Here is a 27933-nt window from a genome sequence, read left to right as displayed (position 1 = left end):
GTTTTGACTATTAAATTTTAATTTTGTTTTTATATAAAGTAATTGCTGCTATATAAATGAATTATGAAACTGATAGTTATTTGTAACGAAATAATCGTACGACGGCACTCGAATCTTTTGCATACTTTTTCCAAGTATCGGGTACGTAATTTTATCGCCCATCTCTAATAGATTGTCACAGCTCGAAACTCTTGCTGCTCGTGTTTTGTTGTTTTTGCTTGTTTATATTAAAGTATTAAAATTGTTTGTAATTGTAAAAAAAATTGGCAAAATTTTTGAGTATTATATATAACTAATATTTGGAGAATACAAAGGTGAGTTACCGTTTAGTACGTGAAGGTAAAAGAACAGTATAAAAAGCAGTACTAAGTGAAAAGTTGAAAGCATTCGCTTATCTGCTAGCAGGAGCTGCGCCACTCCCGAAAAATTTGCTGGCTAATAATCAAAAAAACGCTATTTATGCCGGCCTTAGAGCGTGCGTGTGTGTGTGCGTATGTGCGTTTGTGTTGGTGTGTGCGTGATTCATGCGTCTGAGTCTCCGCTGATGCGTGCCGTGCATTTTTTTTTTATCAGGCTGCCCAAAGCAGCGGCGTCATCACGGCGTTCATTTCCTTGAACTGTTGCCTCAGTCGGCATCGCTCACAGTTTGACGGGGGGTCGTCTATGTTCATTTTCTCTATTTCGTGGCTTTCTCGTTTGCTTGTCTGGATTTGCTGTTTGAAATTTGTTTCGTTTGATCGTTTTGGCTGTTTTCGAATGTTGTTATTTCGCTTGCTCTTTGGCCTGTTTATTTTGCATTCACACTTAATTAATTTTCGTTTCGTAACTCAATTCAGATACACTGGAATTTGTGTTGCTAAAAAAAAAAAATGTATTTATTCTAAGAAAAAGTATATGCCTTTCTTGCTTTTTTTCTTTCTTTATTTGAGTAATATGTATGTACTGAAAATATCAAAGCAAAAGTATACAAAAGTGAATAAAAATACAATTTTATTATCTCGATTGTCGCAGGCCATGCGTCACAATAACAATAACAGTACCGAGAATAAGTCAGCAACTATATTTAATTTAGTACTTTATGCATTTGATTAACCCATTCAAACCAAACTAGGAAATATTGTAATTGAAATTGAGCAAAATTATCGTTGCTCAGAAATGGAAATGGGTATTTAAAACAAAGCAACCTCTATGTAGATAATGAAAAACAAAGCCAACAACAAACTCAGATAAAGAATAAATAAAAAAAAATGTAAAATGTTTGCGTGTGGGGGCTATCGTAGTCGTATTCAACCCATTCTGGTCAATATTATTCAATGTCGGTGCGACCACCTCCTCGACCCCTCCTCAACCCCGCAACAGTGTTCGCTCTATCGCTGTTAATATGTTTCTGCCTTATCTGTCCATGCGGGCCCGTATTTGGCCAGTTCTCTGTACATACACATGTATGTATGTACGTATGTGTGCACATACAAATAGATACATGCATGTGTATGTGTATATATATGTTTGCATGCGAGCCGCCAGCTGCATCCATGTGTTGGCCAGCTTTCTTTCTGCTCCTCCAAAGTGTGGCCAAAGTAGCGTTCATTTATGCGTTAATAATTCGAATTTAATCAATATTATTGAACGAAAAAAACAGGCATATATGTATGGTGTTATGTTTTGGTTAGGTGTTTGTAGTATATACATTTATTAGATATTTTTTGTTGATGGTATATATATGTTCATATAGGTATATATTCGTAAGAAATATGTGCCATTATTCTGCACAAGCAAAAGAATTCCTTAACAGCATTGCACATTTGTACTTATGTTATTAACTTGTCTCTACTCTGAATTACAGTTAGAGTGCCATGGCCGAAACAGAGACGCACCAACATGCTGATCCACATGATGAGGATGTGCACGATGCCAATTATCAAGCCCCACCTGAGAAGACTATTGAAGATCTAATGGCTGCCGATCAGGAAGATGAGAGTTTGCGACGTTATAAGGAGGCCTTATTGGGTGCAGCGCAAGCGGAAAAGATTATTGTTGGTCAGTATGGACAAAGATTAAGATTGATTAAGTTTTGTTAACAATATATTTTTGTACACCCAAAAAGAGCCGAATGACAGCCGAAAAGTTATTGTTAAGAAGCTGGCGCTAGTCGTCGAAGGACGCGATGATATGGAATTGGACTTAAGCGGCGATATTAGTCAGCTCAAAAAGCAGGTTTGTTTTATATCTTACAGAGTCTTATGCATTCATAACTGATTTTTTAAACTTTAACTCAGCTCTTTGTGATCAAAGAAGGTGTTCAATACAAGGTGCGGATCGATTTTATTGTACAACGTGAAATTGTACATGGCCTCAAGTATGTGCAAAAGACCTACCGAATGGGTGTGCCAGGTAAGCATCATATCATCCACACAAACTGACTAAAAGGGAACTTTGCGAGTTGTTGGAATCATGGCTGGGACAACAGATATCTGATGTAACTTAGAAATCACCTGCAGCTTATACATATATATATCTCAGGCAATGTTTGATTTTGGTAAATGATACGTGCATAACACCTGTCCAGTGTCAGTTGGCATTGCCAAGCTCAATGTCTGCACTTGACGGGCTTTCAATGGTCGCAGACACATTGCTGTATCTTTTAGCTAGTGTTAGTACCTTTTATACCTTCAAGCAAATCAGATTAGATATTTTTGTACAATGGGCAGCAGCTTCGATGGCACGGCTTTGCTGTGCGGGTTATTTAGTGTAGCCTACATAGTTGTTGTAACATTTGCAATATTTACAATAATAATGTGCTAAAACAACATTAAATGTGAAATTTGTTTGTATTTAATTGCCTAACCCATGCTGGATAATTAATTTTTATAAACCTAAGTTGTTGGTAAGCCCTTGCTTTGTCGCTTTACAATAGATATGCTTAAATAATAAACGTATTTTGTAATAAAAATGTTATATTTTTCGCAGTGGACAAAATGACGCATATGGTCGGCTCCTATCCCCCCAAAAAGGAAATACAATCCTATTTGACGCCAGCTGAGGAGGCGCCCTCGGGCATGGTATCGAGGGGCACCTACTCTGTATCGTCGGTGTTTACGGATGATGACAAGCACATACATCTTAAATGGGATTGGACCTTTGAGATCAAGAAGGACTGGGCATAAGACATAACACCCACTCACACACACACACACACACACACACAACTTCGCACAGACAATATACACACAGCCACACAAACATGCACACGCATAGAACTTGTCCCAAATTAATGTAAACTATTTTTTGTGAATTTGGTAACAAACAATGTTAAGCAAAATTCCTATTTGTCAAGTATTTTTGTTAACGGTATTACCTTAAATGTTTTTGCAAATATGTAAATGAAGTCGTAAAAAGTATTTTTGATACAATATAAATGAAATGTGTGTGTTAATAATAAGCATTTCACGCCTATGTTGCTTAATTAAAGCAAGTCAGTCAATCAATCAATCAGTCAGTCAGTCAGTCAGTCATTTGTACCAATTTAACTCAGTCAGTTCTAAATGCCATTGGATATGTATAACATAAACTTTCAAACTGTTCTTAAACTTTAAGAAAGTTTTGTGCATTTTGCCTTGTATTAAAAGCGTAAACGTAACGAATGCCTTCTTGATTAGGAGTTCGTTTAAAAATGAAAATATAGTATCCAAAAAGATGTTATCCACCGCATCTTTGATATATACCATATGTATTTAATCTAAGTGTAACTGTTCAATGCATTTTGATAATTAATTGTAAAAGTTCAGAAGAACATGAAAGAGCTCGTTCTGTATTCGATTCTTACTATCTGTCTGTGTAATTTGTGAACAATTTAAGTAAATGCAAGCAACTGAAAAGCAATGAGAATAAAATGTATTAAAATGTATAAATCACAACTTTTCGTTTATTTCTTGGGGTGCACGATTAATTTGAATGGTAAGTAAATGTAGCGCATACGCCACGTAAGCCCATCGAGAATGTATACGAACAATTTGTTCAGGGTGTAGCGAGAACTAGAAAGCGTTTTGCTAGCTTTGTTTAGGTCTGTGTTCAACTTGTCGCCATGTGTTAATGCAATTTAAATTACACACAAAATAATACATGAAATATTTAAACGTACATTTGCCAAAAATTTAAATTGACAGTTAAAAATCATGGGAAAGCTCCGGGAAATGGCGTGAGCAACAAAACGAAATGCGTGTAATGGGACATTAATAACATGAAAGGCCTGTGGCCATTTTTTGTAAAAACAAAAAACAGGAAATTGGGCAGAGTAAAGATATTTTCTTTTTGTTATTTCGGACAGATTTCACAAATTGTATTTGTAGAATAGTTAGGATAAAGTATCAAAATACACATGTATCTCAACAAATTGTACGTAATTCAATAATGAATTCAACTAAATGCAAGTTCGCTTTTCTGCTGCCCTTTGACAGTAACGAACGGACAGCGAGCAGCAGCTGCATGCCAGCAGCTCCTCCTTATTCCATATTGACAGCGACTACCCACCATTTTTGGCCTTGACCCGCCTTCACAACTTTTTACGGCACGAAAATGAAGCAAGACAAGGCGAAAAAAAGGTTAAAATATTGAGCTTTTAATAGCGCTCGGCTTGGTAATGTCCTACGTCTGGTATTTGATTTAATAACAACTTGGGTTGAGTATCATGCCACATTTACATGTCAATTAGAAGAACCTTGAAAAGGTAATTATACCATATAGGAGGAACCCTTTCTCCTTACTTACATGACAATATTATTTTTATACAATATAATAATTTCTTATTATTTTTATATAATATCAGAACCCATAATACCCTGTTTAAAGCTAACAAATGAATAATGGCTACCTGTATATATTACACAGGTTTGGGCTTAATTTCGTGAAAATTATGTTTGTATTTATAGACTGGCTTGCTAATTTTGTCACGCATAAATTTACTGTCATATTTGACTTTTAGTTAGAGCTAATACAGCTAAAGAACCTACGCATAAAATTCAATATCGCATATTGTCCCTTTTGCTGGGCTTAACTGCCAAATGTGTCTATTAAAAGTTAATTGAATATGCCAAAAGATTTGTGCGTGCGGTTCATTTCGTATGCCGAGACGCAAGCGAACGTGTAAAAGTTTTGGAAGTTTTGGGGACCTGCGTTGCGCATGATGTATTTAATTTGGTTAGTTTCCAAAAGACAACTTATTGCCTTTATTAAATGTCCTTGCGGGTATATTCATACCTGTACACAGCTCCTGTGCTCATAGTTTACATAACTCAAAAGGAGTTTTCCCTTTGTTAACTTTCAATGACAGTCAATAGTAGTCATAAAGTGCCTAAGTTATGCAATACAAAATGCCTATTAACATTTTTTATGCTGGCAATCAAATTCCTGTTTCCGGCAAACCAAAAAGGGTCAACATCTACAAAGCTTACGGCTTCTGGTTGGGCATAGCTTTAAGCAGATTCCAATGCACGGAGGCCGTTTAAAGGTATCGACAGACACGCACTGGCCACGCCCACTAAAGAGCGGGCCACAGATTTATGTCGGAGCCAGACAGGGGCATAGTAAGAGGAACAGACATCCCATAAACAGGACACATATCTTATTATTATTTTTTTCACTGGTTCTGAAAGTTTTGTGTGAAACGTAGGTGTCTGATGGATGCCGTTTTTTTCATTTTTTTCTTTCTATTGAACAGAAAAATAATTTGCGTTTATATTGAATTTCTTTGCTGCTCTCATTTTGAAAAATTGCTGGATTTATGCATATATTTATTCAAATGGGCCAACTCATCTACATTTTTGTTGCATTGATTTTAGACATTAAAGATATTTGGTACAGCAGTGAAAATCTTGTGGTGTGAGATGAAACAATTTGTTGATTTTGATTGTTTAATTTGCGACCAGGCCCAATTTGACGTTCAACTCTACAGGGTATTCAAAGAATCAAAGTTTGGTATAAAATTTGATGAGTTTTTGGGTTTCGACTTTAATACTTAAGTTTTATCGTGGCCAGAAAAGTTATTTGTTCAGATAGTTCACAGAATTACAAGCTGCGCAAAATGTACATTGCCAAGCTTTGAGGGTTCTGTGTGAATAAATAAAACCAAAGCACACTTCTGGGCGCAATACATGGTAAATATGACAGCTGTTGACACACACACACACACACACACACGCATGTATTTGCGCGCCCGCAACAACATGCTGTTGTTGTTTTTGTGGCCTTTGTTGACTGTGCAGTTTTCTAATTAAGTCGGGCGCACTAATTAAAGCACATTCTGTAATTAGGATACATGCTGTACCCAACTGATGTTGTTCCCGTATTTTATGGGCCTTTGTTTTCTTGTGTGTGTGTGTTTTTTTTTAATTTGTGTATCCCAACTAAAAAGTTATTCAAACTTTGTTGCAATTGATTTTCTTGTGGGTTTGTGCCTGTGACAAAGTTCAAGGGTCACTCAGTCATTACTAATGCAAGAGTCTTGGCCCGGCACGATAGCATTGACAAGTCTAGGTCGCTTCCCAAATTAGTTCATTAAATAGTTATTTTCAAATTAGGCGGCAATTGCAAGGCTAGCAGCTGGGCAAAAGGCCATAATTTAAAATAAAAAACATAACTGTAACCTTTAAACTTACCCCGATCAAAGAGCATTGCCTCATTTCGAATTCAAGACAAAGTCAATATCCTTGAAAGCCCGACTGGCTTTACCAAATTTTCAACTTGTCCGCGCCCAAACATGATTTGATCCCAATAACACCATGACTTATGCATAGCGAAGAAATTATCCTTCGTGGGCCTCCCAGGCGACACAATTGGGCGTCATGTTGACAAGGGATTGACGTTGGAAGCTTTTAATCTATTGGCAGCCACATATTTTAAATTTATGCAAAATCCATTTGTGTTTTCAGCTAGTTCATTTGCGTTGTACAATAAATCATTTTTTTCAAAGTTGTTTCAACTGCGTCAAATTATGTTGGGATTTACACATTTTAAATTGTATCCATTTTATTTATTTGCCAATTTGCGCTGTTTTATTTATGCAAATTTCTAATACCCCTTAGCGAGAGTTGTGTGTTGTGTGTGAACCAGCAGGCGTGTTATGTTGAGTGTGTAATTTATGCATCGCATGTAATTGCTGTAGGACCATGACAAAGGCTGCAAGCAGAATAAGAAGTTAAACATTAATAACTTAAAAGAAATTTATGAATGGGGTGATTCTTATTAAAGGAAGAGAATCAATTTCATTTCTAAGAAAAATTCCTATATATCCTATATCTTTACTATTGGACACAATGTCAGGCTTTGCGGGTCCGTTGATGTGATACATTCATGATCTATTCCATACTGGGCCGCCTCTCTGCTTTTACTGAAACCCACATGCAATGGACACTCCCTTTTATACTGTGAGGAGCTTACATTCATGATCTGTTATTAACATATTTATGCAAACACAAACACACTTTTACACCTTCCGTCCTGGGCCACGGCACAGCTTCGACTGAAACCCAGATGCATGGGGCATCCCTTTATATACTGTGACGGGCTAACATTTGTGATCTGTTATTAACATTTACATGCAATTGCACATGCACATACATACCTTTAGACCTTCCTTACTGGGCCGCCTCGCAGACTCGACTGAATCCCTGCTGCAGTGAGCTGCTCTTTTTATACTGTGAGGAGCTTACATTCACGATCTGTTATTAACATATTTATGCAAGCACACACGCACAAACACAACATTTACCTTCCGTCCTGGGCCACGGCTCAGCTTCGACTGAAACACAGATGTCATGGTCATCCCTTTATATACTGTGACGGGCTAACATTTGTGATCTGTTATTAACATTTACATGCAATTGCACCCGCACATACATACATATCTTCACACCTTCCTTACTGGGCCGCCGCGCAGACTCGACTGAATCCCTGCTGGAGTGAGCTGCTCTATTTATACTGTGAGGAGCTTACATTCACGATCTGTTATTAACATATTTATGCAAGCACACACGCACAAACACACCATTCACCTACCGTCCTGGGCCACGGCTCAGCTTCGACTGAAACACAGATGTCATGGGCATCCCTTTATATACTGTGACGGGCTAACATTTGTGATCTGTTTAACATTTACATGCAATTGCACATGCACATACATACCTTTACACCTTCCTTACTGGGCCGCCTCGCAGACTCGACTGAATCCCTGCTGCAGTGAGCTGCTCTTTTTATACTGTGACGAGCGTACATTCATGATCTGTTATTAACATATTTATGCAAGCACACACGCACAAACACAACATTCACCTTCCGTCCTGGGCCACGGCTCAGTTTCGACTGAAACACAGATGCCATGGGCATCCCTTTATATACTGTGACGGGCTAACATTTGTGATCTGTTATTAACATTTACATGCAATTGCACCCGCACATACATACATATCTTTACACCTTCCTTACTGGGCCGCCTCGCAGACTCGACTGAATCCCTGCTGCAGTGAGCTGCTCTTTTTATACTGTGACGAGCGTACATTCATGATCTGTTATTAACATATTTATGCAAACACAAACACACTTTTACACCTTCCGTCCTGGGCCACGGCACAGCTTCGACTGAAACCCAGATGCAATGGGCATCCCTTTATATACTGTGACGGGCTAACATTTGTGATCTGTTATTAACATTTACATGCAATTGCACATGCACATACATACCTTTAGACCTTCCTTACTGGGCCGCCTCGCAGACTCGACTGAATCCCTGCTGCAGTGAGCTGCTCTTTTTATACTGTGAGGAGCTTACATTCACGATCTGTTATTAACATATTTATGCAAGCACACACGCACAAACACACCATTCACCTTCCGTCCTGGGCCACGGCTCAGCTTTGACTGAAACACAGATGTCATGGGCATCCCTTTATATACTGTGACGGGCTAACATTTGTGATGTGTTATTAACATTTACATGCAATTGCACATGCACATACATACCTTAACACGTTCCTTACTGGGCCGCCTTGCAGACTCGACTGAATCCCTGCTGCAGTGAGCTGCTCTTTTTATACTGTGAGGAGCTTACATTCACGATCTGTTATTAACATATTTATGCAGGCACACACGCACAAACACACCATTCACCTTCCGTCCTGGGCCACGGCTCAGCTTCGACTGAAACACAGGTGCCATGGGCATCCCTTTATGTACTGTGACGGGCTAACATTTGTGATCTGTTATTAACATTTACATGCAATTGCACCCGCACATACATACCTTTGCAGCTTCCTTACTGGGCCGCCTCGCAGACTCGACTGAATCCCTGCTGTAGTGAGCTGCTCTTTTTATACTGTGACGAGCGTACATTCATGATCTGTTATTAACATATTTATGCAAACACAAACACACTTTTACACCTTCCGTCCTGGGCCACGGCACAGCTTCGACTGAAACCCAGATGCAATGGGCATCCCTTTATATACTGTGCGGAGCTTACATTCATGATCTGCTATCAACACTTGCAAACACACACGCACATACACAATGTTACACCTTCTGCACTGGGCGGCCTCGGAGCATTGACTGGTACCCAGCTTCAATGGGTAGTCCCTTTTATACTGTGACTAGCTTACATTAATGATCTGTAAATAACATATTTATGCAAACACTTACACATATGTATACAGTTATGAAATTAAACTTTTGTTGGACGTATTTTAATTAAATTCTAATAGTCGCACATTCCAATCCGTAAGAGGTTTGAAGTGAATAAAAAATTGTAGTAAGACGGAGTTTTCGAAAAATTAACCGGAGGATAAAGATTGTATGCATATTTACACCGTTACAGAGGGTATTATTATTTTGTCTTAAAATGTGAATCGCATCTTCGAGCTCATGATCCGAGCTGTCAGCCTGTTTGTTTCTATGCGAATTAGTCTGTGAGATTCTTTTGTAGGCAGTTCTGCCAAAATGTGTTTGACTTATTTCGGCACTTACTGGTTAAAATATTATTCATATATTTATAACTAAATCTCATCAAGATCGCACAAGTATATCATATAACTGTATAGAAAGAATCTGTCGAAATTAAGAAATGGTCGAAAGAATAAGCCCTAGCTTATAGTTTTTGTTGTCATCATTATGTTTAAATCAATTTTTCAAGATCTGTGTTAACATTTATTGAAGACACCTTACACAGCTTGGAAAATATCTACATTTTGGGTGAAAAATAGGGAGTCAATTGTTTGATCGTATACAAAGTTTATTTCCAAATAACTATGCAAATTGTTATTAAAAATATTATTAGCATTAATGGGGTAAAGCAGTAAGAATAATGTGCTTTAATTTTGCATTTACTGCGAGTCAGCGAACTGTTATTTTGCGCTCTACAGGTTTATGTTGAACTTTTACCAGAAATGTTTGAATCTTATTAGCTCGCATTACGTAAACGTCTCGTATTGTCAGACGGAAATTGCACAAGTCTGCAAACAAACTTCAGCGCACTTTGACATGTCTTTTTACACGTGAGTGTGCGTGTTTGCTTATTCGCTTTTCTGTTTGTGTGCTAACAGAATTTTTGCCCGACGTCGACATTTTCTTAGACGAGTACCGTACGCAACCGGAAGTCAATGTTGACAATATCCTGTTAAGCTGGGATAAGTGTTCAGGGAACTGAATCGCACCGAGCCATTGCAATGTATATATAATTTAATTTAAACACCCTACTGACATCTGCGGGAAATTGAGGTTGAAGAGCAGCCGGCAATTGCATTTCGAGTTTTATTGAAATCAACGCTGTGAATAGAATAGTTCAGCTGTCCCTAGATGCAATCGAAATCAATAAATTTAATTAAACGTGAAGGTTGCATAAACAATATGTCTAAAAATATTTTTTGCTTTTGTTAGTTATAGCAATATCCTTTTTTCAACATTAAACTATTTTCTGTCTTTTAAGCTTAACACTCCTATTTGCAATCAGTTAATGAGTAGACGTTTTATTGGCTTAATAAAGCATTTTCTGACCTTTGATCTTTACACTTTTCTTGTATTGGACCAGTTTCCGTTGCTTGCTAATTTATAAAAAAAAAAAAAATACAAATAAATGAAATTGCAATCAGTTAATGAGCATTTGGAAGTAACTTTTGCTTTCATTGGCTTAATAAAGAATTGAGGAAACTTTATATTGATTGATTAATCGATTAACTGGCCAAAGATAGCGTATACGTGTAGGTAGGTAAGTAAAAAGTGTCACTTGACTAAAAGCTACTTGAAGAAATGCCACATCAAATATTAACCATACGTAACGTGTGACGAATCAAAATGCCCGTGTGCTTGTGTGTGTGCGTTTCATTGACCAAATTGTGCATTTGTGTGCGCGTGTGTGTGTAATATGCCGGCACTCGTGATAAAAACCAAAACAGAGCAACAGACGGCGTGCGCCCTCGCTCTCGCTCTCGCTCTCACTCTCACTCTCTCGTTGCGTTCGCTTAGCAACATTTTGCGGCAAGGTCGGCAACATTTGGCTGTGCTTGTTGCTTCGTGTCGGGCATATGAAAAAGAGAGCGACGAAAATGCTTGCGTGTATTTGTGAGGCGCTCTTTACACTCTGCGCATTAATGTTTAATATTCATTAATATTATGATGAATATTAATTTTCTGCTAATGCCTGATAAATATGTTATATCATATGGTATATAATCATTTAGCAAAATATATATTTTAAAAAATGTTTTTATTAACTTTAAAATAATAACAATATAAGCAATACTGTTAATAATTTTTTTCAGACTGCTATAGTTAGGATATTAAAACTAACATCAAACTAACATAGGTAAATAACATTAACATGCATATATTCATATGTATTTTACTGCAGTGTATTGCACGAGCACAAAGAAACGACAGCCGCAAGCCTTCGGCTCGTGTTTATGTGAGAGCCCGACAACACTGGCTGCTCCGTTCGCTGTTCGCGGTCAGCCGCGGCCTGTTGGACGTTGCTCGTTTCTGATTAGAATGAGCGCTCAGTTCTGATTAGACAGTGCGGGCGTGCGGTTCGCAGCAATTTGCGTTTTCGTACTCGTTTGCGTTTGCGATTTCGAGTTCGATCTGATTTTCATTTCGCGCGTTTCGACGAGCGCGCGCGTTTTGTTTGTGTCTGTGATTTAATTTAACAACGCGCGCGTTTTAAGCATAATATACATATATGCATATATATTGATATAAATAATTAAGCTATATGTATCAAATACACATGTGAAATTTGTTTGAATTGCCAAAAGCAACAACAACAGCAACAGCAACAACGCATCGACAGCCTCCAATCATTTAGGTAGTGTATCTGTTTTCACACAATGAGAAATTTTAATTAACGCAAAACTTAAGAAAACAACAAGCAAAATGTAAGCGAACCGGCAAAAACGGAACTGTTTCTCCCGCCAACTAATTGCCAAGTTCAATAGCAACTAAAATTAAAATAAAATAGAACACAAAGCAAATGGCAAAAAAAATACAAAACAAAACAAAAACTAAAATCAAGTTTAAAACGCTTTCGAAAGCCCTCTGGCAGGTGTGTTAACTGCTAATCGGCTTTAATTTCTGATTTCGAGCTTCTATTATTAATTTTATGAACTAATACAAATTGCTTCTCGCTTTTATAAACATATTATAAAAACACATACAATTGATTAGTTGAAAAAAAAAGAAGGCAAGAGAAATATTGGACTGCTCTCGATTTGTCAGCTGTTGGCGACACATTGCGTCAGTTTTTTTTTAAGTGTTCTTGTTTTTTTTTTTCATACTTTTTGTTGCTATTTTGCAATTTTTTTCGTTATTTCTGACGGCCGGACGCGACGTTCTGCAGTGTGCGAGTGTGCGAGTGTACGAGTGTGTGTGTGCGATGAAAGAAATGATAGAAAAAGCGGCACAAATAAATTTAGTTAGCGACTAGAGATATTGCCGGGCATATAAATATGTATGCATAACTATCTCGACAATTTGTGGGTGGCATTGACTTTGCCATGATTATAACAATCATAAATATAAGCATCAAAAACTTATAGTTTTCTATTTTCATATGATTAGCTAGCTTTTGTCTGTCTTTCTTTGGAGGTCACAAAGTTTTTCCATAGTTATGCGGCTTAGTTATAAAAACAAAAAACAGTTCTCAGCGCTTCCCATTTTATTATTATTGGATTAACTTTAATAATAAATAACTGTAGAGTCCAGGGCTTCAGCTCCAACTTTATGCCTGAAATGATGGCATATTAACAAAACGAGTTTAAGAGTCAAGGAATATTGTCGAGTTGTAATTGTAACCGGATATTTGTCAAAAGTTTCCTGTTATGCTTACGGCAATAACAGAAAGTATCTGCGGCAAGATTCATCATATAATTGCCTCTGCATGGGTATAAAAATAATCATTTAGTTTAGTCGCGAAATCATTTGCCAAATGTTGTCTTTAAATAAATCAAGTTATAAAAATGCTCGCGTTGATTTTGTTTTGGCTCACGGCTTGCTTAATAAATTAACGCCCACACTCAGCGTTTTTTTTTTTTTTTAATATATATTGCTTAGTTTATTTTTTATTTTTATTCTATTTTTTATCTTTATGGCCAGACAACGAAGTTCAAATTCTATAAGAAAATAGAGAACAGAATAAACGGCAAATGCGATATATAAAAAATCAACGCCACGAGGCGAAATTACTAAGTATATCTGATAAGTCGATGAGGGAGCGCCCCTTTCATAGTTAAATATTCCAATTTTATATATACATATATCTATATATATATAGGTTCCGTTCATTATCACAGCTAAAGTCGGCGACAGCAGATAGCGTCGATAAAATACATTTTTGAAGAACCATAAAGCTCAATGAGACAAATTATATATCGCATTTCCATTTAAATAATCATTCTTTATTAACTAATTGAAAGCGAACTGCAAATTCTTCGCTTGTCACAAATAATATTCATCAAATTAATTACTCACACTTGATTGTGCTGTCCAGAATTTAATTAAATGAACACTTTCTGCACATATCAGGCCAAAACTTTTATAAATAATATATATATATATATATATATATTTATATATCTATATAAAATATATAAAATTGTATATATATATATGTTTTTGGTGTGCATTGTGAGTCATTAAATGTAATATTTTTTACCCAATCGCTAACAGGTCTCATGATTCATTTCATGCTAAAACTTAGGCTCAAACTAGAGGCTAGACGCTGTTATCATTTTGTGTACCTTGGCGTAGATTAAGTTTTAAAATAGGAGTTGCTGTCTGTTGTTTTACATGTTCGGAATAAATATGAGCTACTTAATATAAATAGCTGACACAATTCCCTTCCTATAGGTATACTTGCGAGATAATGACTCGTATATTTCAAAGTACACTCGCCCGTTGAGTATATATTTGACACACATTATGCATACGCGAAACGTTTTTAATTCGTGTTCATCTGCACGAAACCAAAATCCAAACAAACTGCAATTTTTATTACACTTTCAAATAACCGAAATCTCGTACAAAATATTCGCCAACAACATGGAATGGAATTTTTTTTTATATATCTGTTTTTTCCATTAATATAAGCTGATGAAAATACTTGAAAATGGTTTAAAAAAAAAGAAGAGGTTTAATTGTAGCAAACAGGCAATATTGTTAAAAGTTTATGCTTATTTGCTTTTTCTGCCCATTTTTTTTGCTATAATTTTTATTTTGCCCAATAATATTCCTAAGCGCACATTGACGCTGTCCAGTTTATAAAAAATGTGTGAAAATCGCGATGTTATTTAAACTCGTGCATTTGCTGCTTTATTTATGTGTCTGGTTTGCTAAGCAAATTGTATTAAATGTTATTGTTGTTGCTGTTGTTGTTGTTTATCCGCAGGTCACACAGCTTCTTATTTTCACGAACATCCCGCATCGCATTTAGATATATATATATATATATATATATATATATGTATACATATACATATTTATGTCGAGGCGAAGCGTTTTATATTTATTTCTCGTTTGAATTTAATTAAATTTGCACATTTGTGTAAAATTTCATATACATGTGTCGCTTTCTATGTGACGAACACGGGGCGTGTCTGTGACGGATTCTGCATCTGCATTTGTATCTGTATCTGTAGCTGTAGCTCTGTCTGTATCTGTATCTGCGTTGGGCATGTGTGTGCGTCTATGTGTGTGACTGAGTGCCCCCCATGTGTCAGCCTAGACGCCTAATCAAACAGCAGCAACAACAAAAGCGGCGACAGCCAAAATTCAAAGCCCTCAGAGCACAAAAAAAAAAGAAAAAAATATCAAATATAATAAACATGTGTAATGACGGTGAAAGAGAATCTGCAAAAACAACAACAACAGCAACAAAAAACCAAAACAAATGTGACAAATAAAATAAGATTAAATAAGCCGCTCGGCGATTATAGAAAAAGTCCCACGGAATTCTTTTTAAGCGATCGCCAAAAATGAAAAAAAAAATTTATAAATAAAAATAAAAACTTTTGAAATTTATTCGCTGTATTTCCCTTATTTGTTGCCTTGCCATGCGCAAACGGGAATACACGAAAATATCAGTTTTTTAATTGCTCTTAATTAAGCCTAATTAAAAGTCTAATTTATTTTTACAGCGACATTCAGGTAGGGAAATGGCTTAGACGGATCAATGTGGATATTAAGTAAAATTTCAGCTTTTGTGATGCAAATCGATGTGAATTTGGGCGGCTTCAAGTCTATTAAAACTTGTCTTCATAAAGAGTTAAGAGAGTAAGAATATCTTCAGCACGACGTGGTTTAAATAGCCTTAAAGACATTTGCCTTACGATTTTGCTGATATGTCAAAATAGTGAAGTTTGTACGAGCTGAGTTCGATGAAAATATCTTGGAGAGTCTTGGAAAGTATCTTGGCATGCAAGAATCTACATTTCCACCGATTGTTTCTCTAGCAGCTGTATGATAAAGTGGGCTTACATAGCATAGCAAGGGAAAACAACTAAATACCCAGTCTGGTCCAGAAATCTTGATAAACAAAATATGGCAGCTATGGCAGCTATATATGAAATAGCTCTCCGATTCAGTCGGTTCCAGCATATGTACTAACAGAAGGACAGACCTATGCAAAGTTTCAAGACCATAGCTTAAAGCCCGTGAGACGAGTTCGCATAGAATCAGACGAACAGACAGATGTACGGACGGACTCGACTATATAAACACTGTATGAGGTCGGAGATACCTCCTTTTTTGACAAAATTATAATTATCTTTACTAGTGTATACAGATGAAAAGGTGTTAAGTGTATTTGTAATAATCGGCCTGTCCGTTTACAAACTACACGAAACAATTTTATTTTTCATCTGTTTTACTTTATAATCATTTTTGAAATTTTCCATTAAGAAAGTTTTAAGGTAATCTGAGTATGTTTAAATATTCCCACGGGCTCGATTAGTTAATTACCAAATGTCAAACTATTACAAACTGAAATTATAAAGTACACAAAAGATGACTTTTTCAGTAAATATTGACACGTCAGTTTGGCGTCATTTTGGACTAAAAATAAATGTTATGACAGAACATTTGTATTTCGAGTGTATTGTATTTCTAATACCCATTGTACAGAAAAAGCCATTTAGCATATTACGTGTATAATATCAGACAACAAAGGAGTGCAAACAAGACAAATACTCAGCAATTCATGTATGCGATGCGAGTGTGTTTATTTAAAACTAAAATGCAGTCACTTTACGTATCTATGCATTTACACATATGCAATACATGCAAGGCCCTGAATCAACATAGCTGTAAAATAAAAAAGGTATTAAAGAGTATTAACACTTTAATAACTATAACGAATCGGCTAAATTGCCTTGATCTATCTTCTTTAAATGTAAATAGATATGTACTTAATATATTAATATTAATTGCCCCTCTTTAAAATAGAGAGAGAGAGAGACTCTCTGCAAATCACTGGAAGGAAAGTATATAGAAGATGGAGAGAGAGAGTGAGAGAGAGAAAAACAAAGAGAGAGAGAGAGAGAGAAAGAGAGACAGAGAGAGACAGAGATAGAGATAGAGAGAGACAGAGTGAGAGATAGAGAGAGACAGATAGAGAGAGTAAGAGTATTAAAAAGATTACGATTAAGATAATTTGAATAAGCACAGCATGAAGAACTGCAAGCCTTACATGACTTCGTGAGAATCGCATAGAAGGGTAACATATAATATTTATTCGCAGTGCATTCAGATGCATGAAAAGCTATCGGCTTTTCAGTCAGTCAAGACAGGACAAATAGTATTTACAGATACCAAGGCAAGTGTCTTTCTTTATAAAAAAGTCTATATAGGTAGATCAACTTTAATGATAAACTAGTTTGTGCAGATGCTGACTTACCCAAACAAGTTGAGAGGCGCCGACTTTGGAGACATCATTAGAAATGATTAGACTTTCTAGAGGAATTCGTGTCTTTTTGATTAAAGCTTTAGCTGGCTGCTACGATAGTCAATCAATTTGAAATATGTTTATTAAACTTAATTAAATTTAGGGTATCTTATTGGCGCGCTGAGCCAATTAGAACCTTCTAGATTATAGTTATTAATTTCAGCAAATCGCCCAAATGCGGCCTGCTCTATTTCTGGCTGTTGCTGTCAATCGTCAGCGATTTGTTTTTGCACTTTTCACACTTGTAGCGCGTTAAAATGTCAAAAAAATCTTACAGCATTTATCACAGTTTCAAAAATTGATTTATTTGCCCATAATATTTTGACCATAATTCAAAGAACGCAACAACCAAAAATTGCCAACCGAATTCAAGTTGACGTCGTCAACACAATCATCGCCATCACCAATAACATCATCATCATCATCGCCCTCCTCATTGGCAAAACGCACGCATTTGCACAAATCTATGGGCCGTTCGCTCAGCTCTTGTCCAATAATCTATGGGTCCACTGGTTGACTGGTCCGCTGGTCCGCTGGTCCGCTGGTCCACTGGTTGACTGGCGACGACCAAATGGGCGAGAAATTTCATTTTATGGCAAATCAGGTTTATCTTGCACGTTGCACAAATTTTTCACTTTGACACACAAAATATTTCCAAGAATTAAAGAATGAAAATGAATTGTGCAGCAATTTGAAGGTCGTGTGGAAATTAAAACAAATTGTTTGGCACATTTTCTTCGGCGAACTTACTCTCCGCACTTATGTTTATTTCTATTGTTAATTACGTTTGTTCGACTTTTGGTTTTTATTAGACTCAATTATTTATAGACTCTAGATGTCGGCCGTTTTATGAACGGGCTGCAGCCAATAAAATCGCTTAGCACATGTTTGAAAACATTTGCTCAGCGCCATAAATATACAATTAAAATCTCAAAAGGCTAACACTTAAATGCAGCTGTGCCAGGAGTCAGGGCCAGCTTGTGGCCTTAGCTCGGTGTAAGCTAAAATTTTGAGAGCAATTCGAGAGGCATCTTATTGTAAACAAATTGAATAAGGAAATAATCAAATGCTCCTGAAATAGCTGAACAATCCCACTTGTTTATCTCGAAGTAATCAAATTTTGTTTAGTTTAATTTATGTATGCTTCGATTCGATGGCTTCTTCAGGCACTATTAACAATCCGTTTTGATTGCATTGTTCTTCAATTAAATGCAATTTATCGCTTCAAGCGAAACTAACAACAACTTAAATTAAAGTGAGAGTCACGTTTCTGGCTTTCAATCCTCCTCCACACATACAAGCCTCACAATCCTTGCGCGTTGGCGAACGGCTACGTGCCTTAATGGTTGCCGGGCTGCAACAGTGCGAATGCCGAAACCACAGAACCACAACCACCAACCAGGAACCACCATGGCCAAGCACGGCCCTAAAATGCGGTTACACTAATGCGCATTTAAGTAGCTCTCTTTGTGTCTGAGTGCGTGCATGTGCATGAGGCTTCCTAATGAATCAGCATTCATGGACGCCCAGCTGCAAACCGACAAAAAAACAAAACAAAAAAAAACAAAAAAAAATCAAAATTAAAAAAAAGAGAGAAACCACAAAGACTAAATCCAAACAAGCCCACAACCATTTACGCCCATGTTCACATTTGGCAACGATTTTGGTTTTGAAAACAAAAATTGCCCAGCCATTCGCATGCTGTAAACTCTGAGTGCTATTTGCCGGAGCGAGCCAACGCTGCGTATACGCAATCCTTTGTTCGACTGTTGGAACTGGAAACTTTCGTTGGCTCGATGGGGAATTCGAGTGCAGGTGCTGGACTCAATCTAATTGCATTAAAACTGCATTGCATCAAGAATGCCCTCTAAAGGCCACAAAGCTCTTTGGCAGGCATTTAATAGAGTTATTAAGTTTGTCAACATAAGGTTTATACAATTTGCTGTTGGGCAAAAATAAGGGTTGCCAATGCACAATATGCTAGAAGCTTTGTTTTGACTGCCGTTTAAGTAAATCAGACAGCAGAACAAACACGAGAAATTAACACTTCATAATTAATGCCCTAATAAATAATGTAATGTTAATTAAAATAGCAGAAGATTCCATGTAACCTGCAAATGTTATTAACAGATTGTGATGTCTTAATAGATTTAACAGAGATATAAATAACATACTTGTGTAAATAACCGTAAGCTATTTATTCAATAATCTTTCAATTAACATTTTCATTTTCTAAATGTTAGCCTCATAGTTAAATTAACAGACTTAAGAAATGCTAACCGAGAAATGTTCGTTTCTACAGAGCTTAAGCATGCATTGAAAATATTACCAAAAAGCTTTATATTTTATATATATATAAAAACACAACATGTGCCACACACTTTAAAGGGTCGAAACCATAAACGAACAATCATATTTCCCCTGAGATCCGTGAAAAATTGTTGAAATTTGACTGGCATATTTATCTCCAGTAATGTTACAAATTTAACATAACGATTTTGTTCGTCAGCTACTTGAGTGAAGACAGCAGCGCACATGCGAATACATTCAAGCCATTTGCGTGTGTGCTTCAATTGAAATATGACACCATTGCATTCAGGAAACCCCCGAGAGCGATAAAAACTGAAATATCTTACGGCACATGAGACTGTGTACGGTAGCAGAGGCAATAAACACGGGCGTAATCATTAATCATGAACGATCAAAGTCAAAGATACAGAAACAGAAACAGAAACAGACAAACTGTAAGTTACACATAGTCCCACACACGCACACACATACACTCAATCATGTGTGTGCGAGTGTTTAGGGAGCAGGCGTCGGGTCGTTGGCTGGGGGCTGCTTTAATCAATTCCAAACAACAAACACTTGGAAAACGGCGCGCAGCGCGAAAAGAATGCAAGGTTATTAAGGCAAATATATTTTGTATGATTTGTATAAAATGTTTATTGATAGAACCGGGCAAGAAAGAGTGGGCAAGTGCAAAGAAAGATAGCAAACTAAAGGCAATATGCGAGAGCATGACAAATGCGTGTGGCAGCCGAAACGGACGACCTCACACAATTTGCAAAATTGATAAAAATTACCCGCGCAAATTATTTTGATATGTTGAAACTAGTCTGTGTGCTGTTGGCTTTTAATTTTATGCTTGCCCGAGTAAATAGATCTTTACAATTGCAATAACAGAAGCAAAAAAAAAAAAAAAACATTGATAATTTTCCATTTAACAAGCGGCATTTGTTGTCCATTTCGTTGCGCTCTGTGCGCCTAATGATAATTTCGATAATAACTCTGATGCAATTTAGTGATAATTGACTGGCATTTCGTTTTTAGTCTGTGTTATTTATTTTCGCTAGGCCTTATCAGAGCGAACTCTACGTAATTTCAAATTGAGATTACGTATACGCAACGTTGTTGACGTCATAAACATGACCTGGAAATTATTCGAGTTCAAGTTCTAGGTAATCGTATTCGTGTAAAACGATTAACTAACTTGATATTGAAATGATATTGAAATGCAAATATCTAATACAAATATGCAAACTAATTTAACAGTTTAGTCAAAACTTATGAGAAGATTTAATAAATATTGCGATTGTTAGTGCATTTCAAAATTTAAATGCATTAAATTTGTATGTTAATGTGCATTTTTTCTTTTATTTAATTGCATTTTAAATATTAACACAGTTTTATTGCCAAGCTTCTTGAAACTGAAAATACATGCTGGCATGCCAAGCTATTAAATTTATTTATTTTCATTTCACTCCAGGTGCTTCTCACTTGCACTAACTTAAATAAACTAGGTAAACGCTGTGCTGCTGCCGCCGGCGATTTTGTGGGGTAAACAAAAAAACTATTCACACACACATATATATATATATACATATATATATCTATTCATGAAGAAGAAAAACAAAACACTCGCTCTGGCGCGCAAAGCCAAGCAAAACGTAACAAAAACGAGATAGAATAGAGAACAGAAAGAGATGGAATAACAATGCCCGACTATATGAACGTGTTTGTGTGTGTGTGTGTTTATTTATGAGTAGTTTTTCCAAGTTTTGTTTTTGTTATTGTTTCTTTTCTTCATTTTTATTTTTTGTATTAAGTGCAGGTCAAACGCGTGGCCGCCTTTTGCTCGTTTGCTGCTTAAAAATGCGAAAATCTACAAGTGGTTGGCGAACAAAGCGAAAACCATAAAAATAATAATAATAATAATAATAATAATAATAATGCTCAAGTGAAAATGCCATTGAAATTGCTTTATATTAATCAACTGCATCGCTAATAGGATCACGAACAGAATGACTTTTTGATTTTTTAATAAATAAACACTGAAATGCAACTTAAGAGATTTCAAACGAACTCTTAAATACTTTTATTTGTATATGTTCATTAAATAAAGTATATACAGGTCTTACTGTTCTTGCTGTAGCCTCAGTTCATTTGTTCAACACTGGTCACACACTAACTCTTCTTAACAGTAATGCTTAACATAACTCTTAACACACATGGGACCAACTGCCAGAGTGACCGTGTGTGCTTCTGTGAATGCCAGCCCTTGATAATGTGACGTCACTATCCTACTAAATATTTTGGCATTTTTAAATTGCGTTTAAAATTAAATATGTTGACATTTTTGAAGTGCATAAAATAGTCGTGGCATAAAATGTTACCATATTGCACTGACAAGTGTATTTCGTGTGCATTGTTTTCATTTGTATAATATGCACATAACTTATTGAATTGGCATTTTAATGAATTTTCTCTGAAATAACGCATACGCTCCGTTGCACACCATTGTGCCGGGCGCTAAACGATTTGAGGCTAATGGCGTCAATAAATTCTGTTTGATATTTATCACGCACCAATTAAGCAGAACAATCGGCGAATTTCCGCGCTGAATAAGTTTGATATTAAATACTGCGAATACATGCAACATTTTTTTAAATTTCCTTAAGTTTCGTCTCCGCTGCTGCACGCGCCACTTTAAATGCAGCCTTTGAGTGTATCCAAAAGATGCAACTAGCGTTGGAATAGTCAACAGATAAATTCTCGAAACAAACTTTGGCAAGACGAGGCTCACACGCACATCAAGTTGTGCCAGCATATGGCAAAAGTTTGTATGCATACAAAGAGGATGTCTCTTATTTTATGTTTGCGATTTTTGAACTAGAACCAAACTTGTTTCTGTTCAAAGACAAGTTATATTTTAAATATTTCACAGAAGGCTGTCAACATAAAACAACCTAACTGTTGGCAGCTTAAAAAATAAAAGTACACACATTTAACAGAGATAGGATTTAAATTTGAGCTGGTTTCAAGCATTCCTAGACTAGTTGAGGCGTTGAAAGAAATGTGTAACATTAAAAGCTAAAATACCTTTTCCACTTACAGCTTGCGTGGGGTGTCCCCTTCGTCTGACTGTCTTCGTTCCATTGTATTAGGGCGAAACTTTTTTAATTGAGGCAAGCAGATTTGTCAAGTGTTGCTCACAGATCCACATGGATACGTTTAAGTGTGCAAGTTGAAACAAGGTGAAATGCGTTGACAAAATGTTACAACTGAAACCTGGCAAAGTCTTGTTCGTGTACTCGTTATATTAAATAGAGAAAACAACTTTTTTGTTGCACGCTGAAAGTGTTGGCATTCGCGAAATGTTTTTGATATTTTAACAAAGTGTAAGTGTTGCTAGGAACACGCCTTCTTGGTATAACATTTGATATATTTAATGTAACATAAATGTTTCTAGATCCTAGGCACAAAGTACAAAATGAAAGAACAACCTAAACTTAAGATGTAAGCTTTACGCAGCTGATATGCAAACATTTTCCCGGGCCAAGCAATTTTCTTTTAGTTTTGACTATAAGTTTCGATTACAGAAAACTTACAATGTTTGCGCTGCTTACATTTTATGGCATAAATATCGTTTTATATGTTAACAAAAAATAAATGTATATATATTATTTACCTGCTGTACTTACCCAAATGTGCTGACTATTAAATAAACACATCACTGCAATTAAAATAAGTAAAGAGCTGATATGATTAAGTTAGTATGCGTAACATGGAGCAAGAGGTTGAGGTTGAGAAAATAAATGCAAAAGTTCGCCAAAAAAATTTAAAAACCAATAGTGATAGTATGAAGACTTGTAAGTGCTTTTTGAATGCGTGAGAATCGCATAGAAGGGCAACATTTAACATTCGGTTTATTTTTAACAATTTTATGTATAGATTGATGTATGAGATTGAGCTTGAGAAAATAAATGCAAAAGTTCGCCAAAAAAAGTAAAAACCTATAGTCACAGTATGAAGACTTGTTAGTGCTATTTAAATTCGTGAGAATCGCATAGAAGGACAACATTTAACATTCGGTTTCTTTTTAACAGTTTTATGTAGAGATTGATGTATGCACTACTAAATAATTCAAGAGCTTGAAACAATTTAAACACTTAATTGCTTGTCATTAACCGAAAGGAAACTCATTTTCATGTATTTTGCTTTTCCTCTCGCTCAATTTCCTTTCAGCGGGCGGCAACAAGTGCAGCCTGTCGCCTGCACCAGGCAGGCAATTTCATCGCGCAGCTGGCGGCTGTGAGTTTTCGTTTTGGTGTTGGCTTTCCTCTTTGCCATGGTAAGCCACAATGCGAAAATTGTGAAAACGGAAAATGGCACGAACGCATCCATTATTGTAACAGCCGGCAGAAATGCAACGCAACCAATGAAGACAACGACGACGACGACGACGGCGATGATGGCAACAACATTGTCGGCTTCCCTGGCCGACTTGAGCGATCAGGAAAATGGGACGACGGGTAAGTGCGAAATGATTCCAATGATTCACACGCTCACGCCTCCGGCTCATCCATGGCAACGGGCCGCGACAAACGACGGACGACGAACAAGAGGCAAAAGCAGCAGCTGGCTTAAATCAAATTAGATTTCTAAAGGATGCCCCTTCTTAATTTAAACAATATATTCGCTCTGCTTTTCAACTAAGCTCTGCGCGTGTATGAGCCATGTTTTCTAAGGCAGCGAGACTCTCAAAAAATTTCATTTAAAAATCTAACGAAATAAATATTGACAAGAGATTTAAAAAATTGATTTGGGTATACAAAGTATTAATATAAGCCTGTGTTTTACATTACTTTTAAACTAGTTTGTGAACTGTTTTTGTTTAAATATTCTCGTTAACCGCAGCTGAGCTACTTTCAAATAAAATCATGTAATTCCTTGAACTTGTCTTTCAAAAAACAGCTCGCAACCTTAGAACTATGAACCCTGTCCTTTCTTTAAGTTAACATCGTTCGGCATTAAATTGAGTTACGCGTTGGTCGTGCTTTAACCAGCTCCGGGCTGATGTAACCCCGACGCCAGTTAATTTGGGCTTGTCACGATAGCTTGGGCCCACGCCCATGTTGTGCGCGGTACTCTGGAAACTTCTTTGACTTGTCGCAGTTGTTTTATATTAATTAAATAACGATTCATTGTGGCAGGGTTAAGATAATTATAATTCTCTTCAGTTCTGCACGGCCTACGCAGTCTAGCTGAAGGTCAATTATTACTAAGCATAATTATGGCAAAACTTTCACTTTGATTTGTTATTAGCAAGCTTTTTATTTGTGCCAAAGATAGTTAAAGTTCAGGTTTAATTTAACTATTAATTTGGGTATTTTTAAATCCTCGAGGCAGTTGGGCAGGACTTTAGGCTGACCAAATGACAACCTGTTGTCTGTTGTTTGCGCAAAAAAAAAAAAAATAACAACAACAAAATATTGATTGAAGCATGAGGACGGGCTCAAAGTTTTATGAATGAACAAGCGACAAGGCCTTTGGTTGCCCTGAGCCCTGTTTATTGATTGAAATTTGGTATTCCTTAAATAGGCAAAAAAAAAAAAAAATGAAGGAAAATAAAACAGGGAGAAGTTATATCTGTTCCTGGTGAGGGCGAAGTTATCGTATTTGTCGTGTTTGTGACATTTTTTTTGGCATCGCGCTTAATCGAAAATTTTGACAAAGTTGTTGCTTAAAGTTCTTAAATTTTAAGCAGCTGGCAAATGTTTCAATTATCGTGAAAAAAATGTTGCAGTTTATTGCCCAAAGTTAATTGGGCTCGTTTGCAAATTCCCAGAGTATCAATAAAATTAAAAAGGCAGCAAATATTTTAATTTTAAAACAAAAACCCACCCAAAAAAAAAAAAAAAGGAAAAGCGCTTTGGGTTAATGAAACACTCAAGAATGTGTACAGTCTATTAATTTTATTCTCGACATTGGACGAGTCAATTGCGTATTATAGAAAAAATAAACAAAAAGTCAAAGCTTGTTTATTGATTTACAATTTGTGGCCTTAAAACTAAGGAATACCAAAAGAAAGACTCTGAAAACTGTATTCATGTCTAGACATGATTATTCTCATATTAATTTTGAGCTCAAACTTTATTTTAAAGTATTTTGCTTTTTGAATAAATCCCTTTATAAACTTGATAAACTATAGTTTAGCTACGGCTCAGATCCAAGTTATATTTATAATAGGAGACCGCAATATACATAAAGTATACCATTGATACTGAAATTATTTAAAAAGACTGTAGTTAATTAGTTGACAAGCAACTAAATACATACTTACCGAGACTAAAGGCCATATACATCCAATAGGCAATCAAATGCATTTTACTTTCATTGACAATCATATTAGAGCCCATTGTGGTAGAAACTATGCTAAATGCAAGTACATAGAGGCACAGACTGCTAGCAAGTATTACATATAAGAGTAATAAAGCAGCTATATGCTAAAAATACAAATTAAGTTAGTTATTGTTACTAAGTCTCTTCTGGTTGTATGCTTACCGCCAGTGTGTAAATGAACAATAAAATGCCGGCGATTATCATTAGGAATTCTGGCAACAGCTGAAGCATAACATTTAGATCGTTTACTTGAAACAAAGTATAACATTTTAATCTAAAACGAAAATTAGCAGTTTGTAATATGCTTTAAATACTACCTGGAAATAGATATTTAATTCGGGCCACTTTATAGTCTACAAAATGGAGAAGAAAAAATGATTGCTTTGATGGCAATGAGATGCAAATTAGGCAAATAACTTTTACCAGTAAGGATCAAGATAATGAAGTCTATGTTCAGGACAGAGCAAAAAATTGAATAAAGTGAGATCGCAATGCAGCCCGAGCGTAATGACAAGCAATAGCAGCAGCTTTTCGCATAGCACATCTTTTCGATTCCAATGTAAAAACAAGTTAATTAAAGAAATACAAAAATAATAATAATATTCGATTTGAAAGTAAATGCTAAGCTGAGCATCGAGCACATATCTTCATAGTTGCTGGTAAATTAAATGAAATAAAATGACCAATTAATTCACTCAAACTCAATTTAATCAATAAACTATTATATGGCCATTTCAGTTATTACGAGCACATAATATATATATACATATATATGCTTATAACCAAATTATCTGTCGCCCTGTCTGTGGAGTGTGATTATATTGTTGACTCAATTTTCATTTTAATTCCATTAGCATAAAGATGGGCGCACACACACGCACACGATGCTAATGAGGCTATAATATAAATTGCTTAAATTGCAAATAATGCAAAAAGTTGAGCTGAAAGAAGATGTTGCGCATACGCCACGTATACGCTTAGGATTCGTGCAGCTATTAACAGCAATTTGCTTAAATTGTTTATCAACAGCTGAGCAAGCAATAAAACATATAGACATGTGTGTGAGTGTGTGTGTGTGTGTGTGTGTGTGTGTGAAGTATATAAATTATGCATACGACATGGTTAAGACAAACGAAGAAAATTTGCAGACATTATAAAATAAGTATATGATGTTAGCCGGAAACAGACTTTTCAAGCTTTACTCCGAAAGACGAGTTCATTTATTTTAATGAACTTTAAGACGCATACTCAATGCTTTAATCAACTTTACGGCTTTGTCCAGCTCAGCTTTGGTATAGCTTAAGCAAAAATTTGTCTTAAAGATCTTGAATGGCATGGAAATTGCGACTTAATCTTGAACGGTTGAGCAGGCTGGTTGTCCCCCTTGGGGCAACAACTTGGTCCTCTAGTTGCCTGCCAGAGCCGCAAGTTCAACAAAGTTGCAGCAACCGCTTGCACTTTGTATCCAGGACTACAGCCGGAGTTGGCCGGCATCATCCTTACTTTCTTTATTGTTTTAATTGAAGGCAGCTGCTGCGTCTTTGTATGTCTTGGTGGTTTTACAAATTATGAGTGCAATCAATTGGCAAACAGTTGATTACGTCTGCTCTAATAATTTTGTGAAAATTCCAAATTTTCCCTTTTAGCATGAACTTGTGCAAACTGTTTAAGCATGATAAGCAAGCATATTTAGTTCGTTTCTATAATGCATTCCTAGCTTAGCTAGAGACTACCGTTTCCCATCGTATATGAATATACTGTCCGAATATTAGCAAATA

The 27933-nt window shown here is 36.2% G+C and overlaps 4 protein-coding genes across 4 annotated transcripts in view; 3 read left to right on the top strand and 1 right to left on the bottom strand.

Annotated features, from left to right (window-relative positions):
• Positions 1-155: 155 nt before the first annotated feature.
• RhoGDI (rho GDP-dissociation inhibitor) lies at positions 156-3908 on the top strand. Its single transcript, XM_002048441.4, has 5 exons — positions 156-314; positions 1844-2037; positions 2105-2214; positions 2277-2391; positions 2968-3908. The coding sequence occupies exons 2-5, from the start codon at positions 1854-1856 to the stop codon at positions 3162-3164; spliced, it is 606 nt and encodes a 201-aa protein (XP_002048477.1). The 5' UTR covers positions 156-314; positions 1844-1853; the 3' UTR covers positions 3165-3908.
• On the top strand, positions 2416-3158 carry LOC138911147 (uncharacterized). The gene is made up of 2 exons (XM_070208610.1): positions 2416-2884; positions 2968-3158. Exon 1 carries the CDS (start codon positions 2701-2703, stop codon positions 2800-2802), a length of 102 nt encoding a protein of 33 aa, XP_070064711.1. The 5' UTR covers positions 2416-2700; the 3' UTR covers positions 2803-2884; positions 2968-3158.
• An 8135-nt stretch (positions 3909-12043) lies between the features above and the next one.
• Ac76E (adenylate cyclase type 2 Ac76E) overlaps positions 12044-27933 on the top strand; it is a 38457-nt gene continuing 22567 nt past the window's right edge. The window contains exons 1-2 of the mRNA XM_015174944.3: positions 12044-12340; positions 23999-24285. Of these exons, the coding sequence (XP_015030430.1) occupies positions 24102-24285 (184 nt within the window). The 5' untranslated portion in view covers positions 12044-12340; positions 23999-24101. The remainder of the gene's footprint in view (positions 12341-23998; positions 24286-27933) is intronic.
• Positions 25745-26761, bottom strand: LOC26530752 (uncharacterized). The gene is made up of 5 exons (XM_015176159.3): positions 26579-26761; positions 26473-26508; positions 26318-26403; positions 26097-26259; positions 25745-26036 (listed from the first exon to the last, which is right to left on the bottom strand). The coding sequence occupies exons 1-5, from the start codon at positions 26697-26699 to the stop codon at positions 25966-25968; spliced, it is 477 nt and encodes a 158-aa protein (XP_015031645.1). The 5' UTR covers positions 26700-26761; the 3' UTR covers positions 25745-25965.

The sequence above is a fragment of the Drosophila virilis genome, chromosome 3 (assembly GCF_030788295.1).
Source record: "Drosophila virilis strain 15010-1051.87 chromosome 3, Dvir_AGI_RSII-ME, whole genome shotgun sequence".
NCBI classification, from domain to species: Eukaryota; Metazoa; Arthropoda; class Insecta; order Diptera; family Drosophilidae; genus Drosophila; species Drosophila virilis.
Note: the sequence above shows the minus strand (reverse complement) of the source record. Positions and strands in the feature narration are given on the sequence as shown.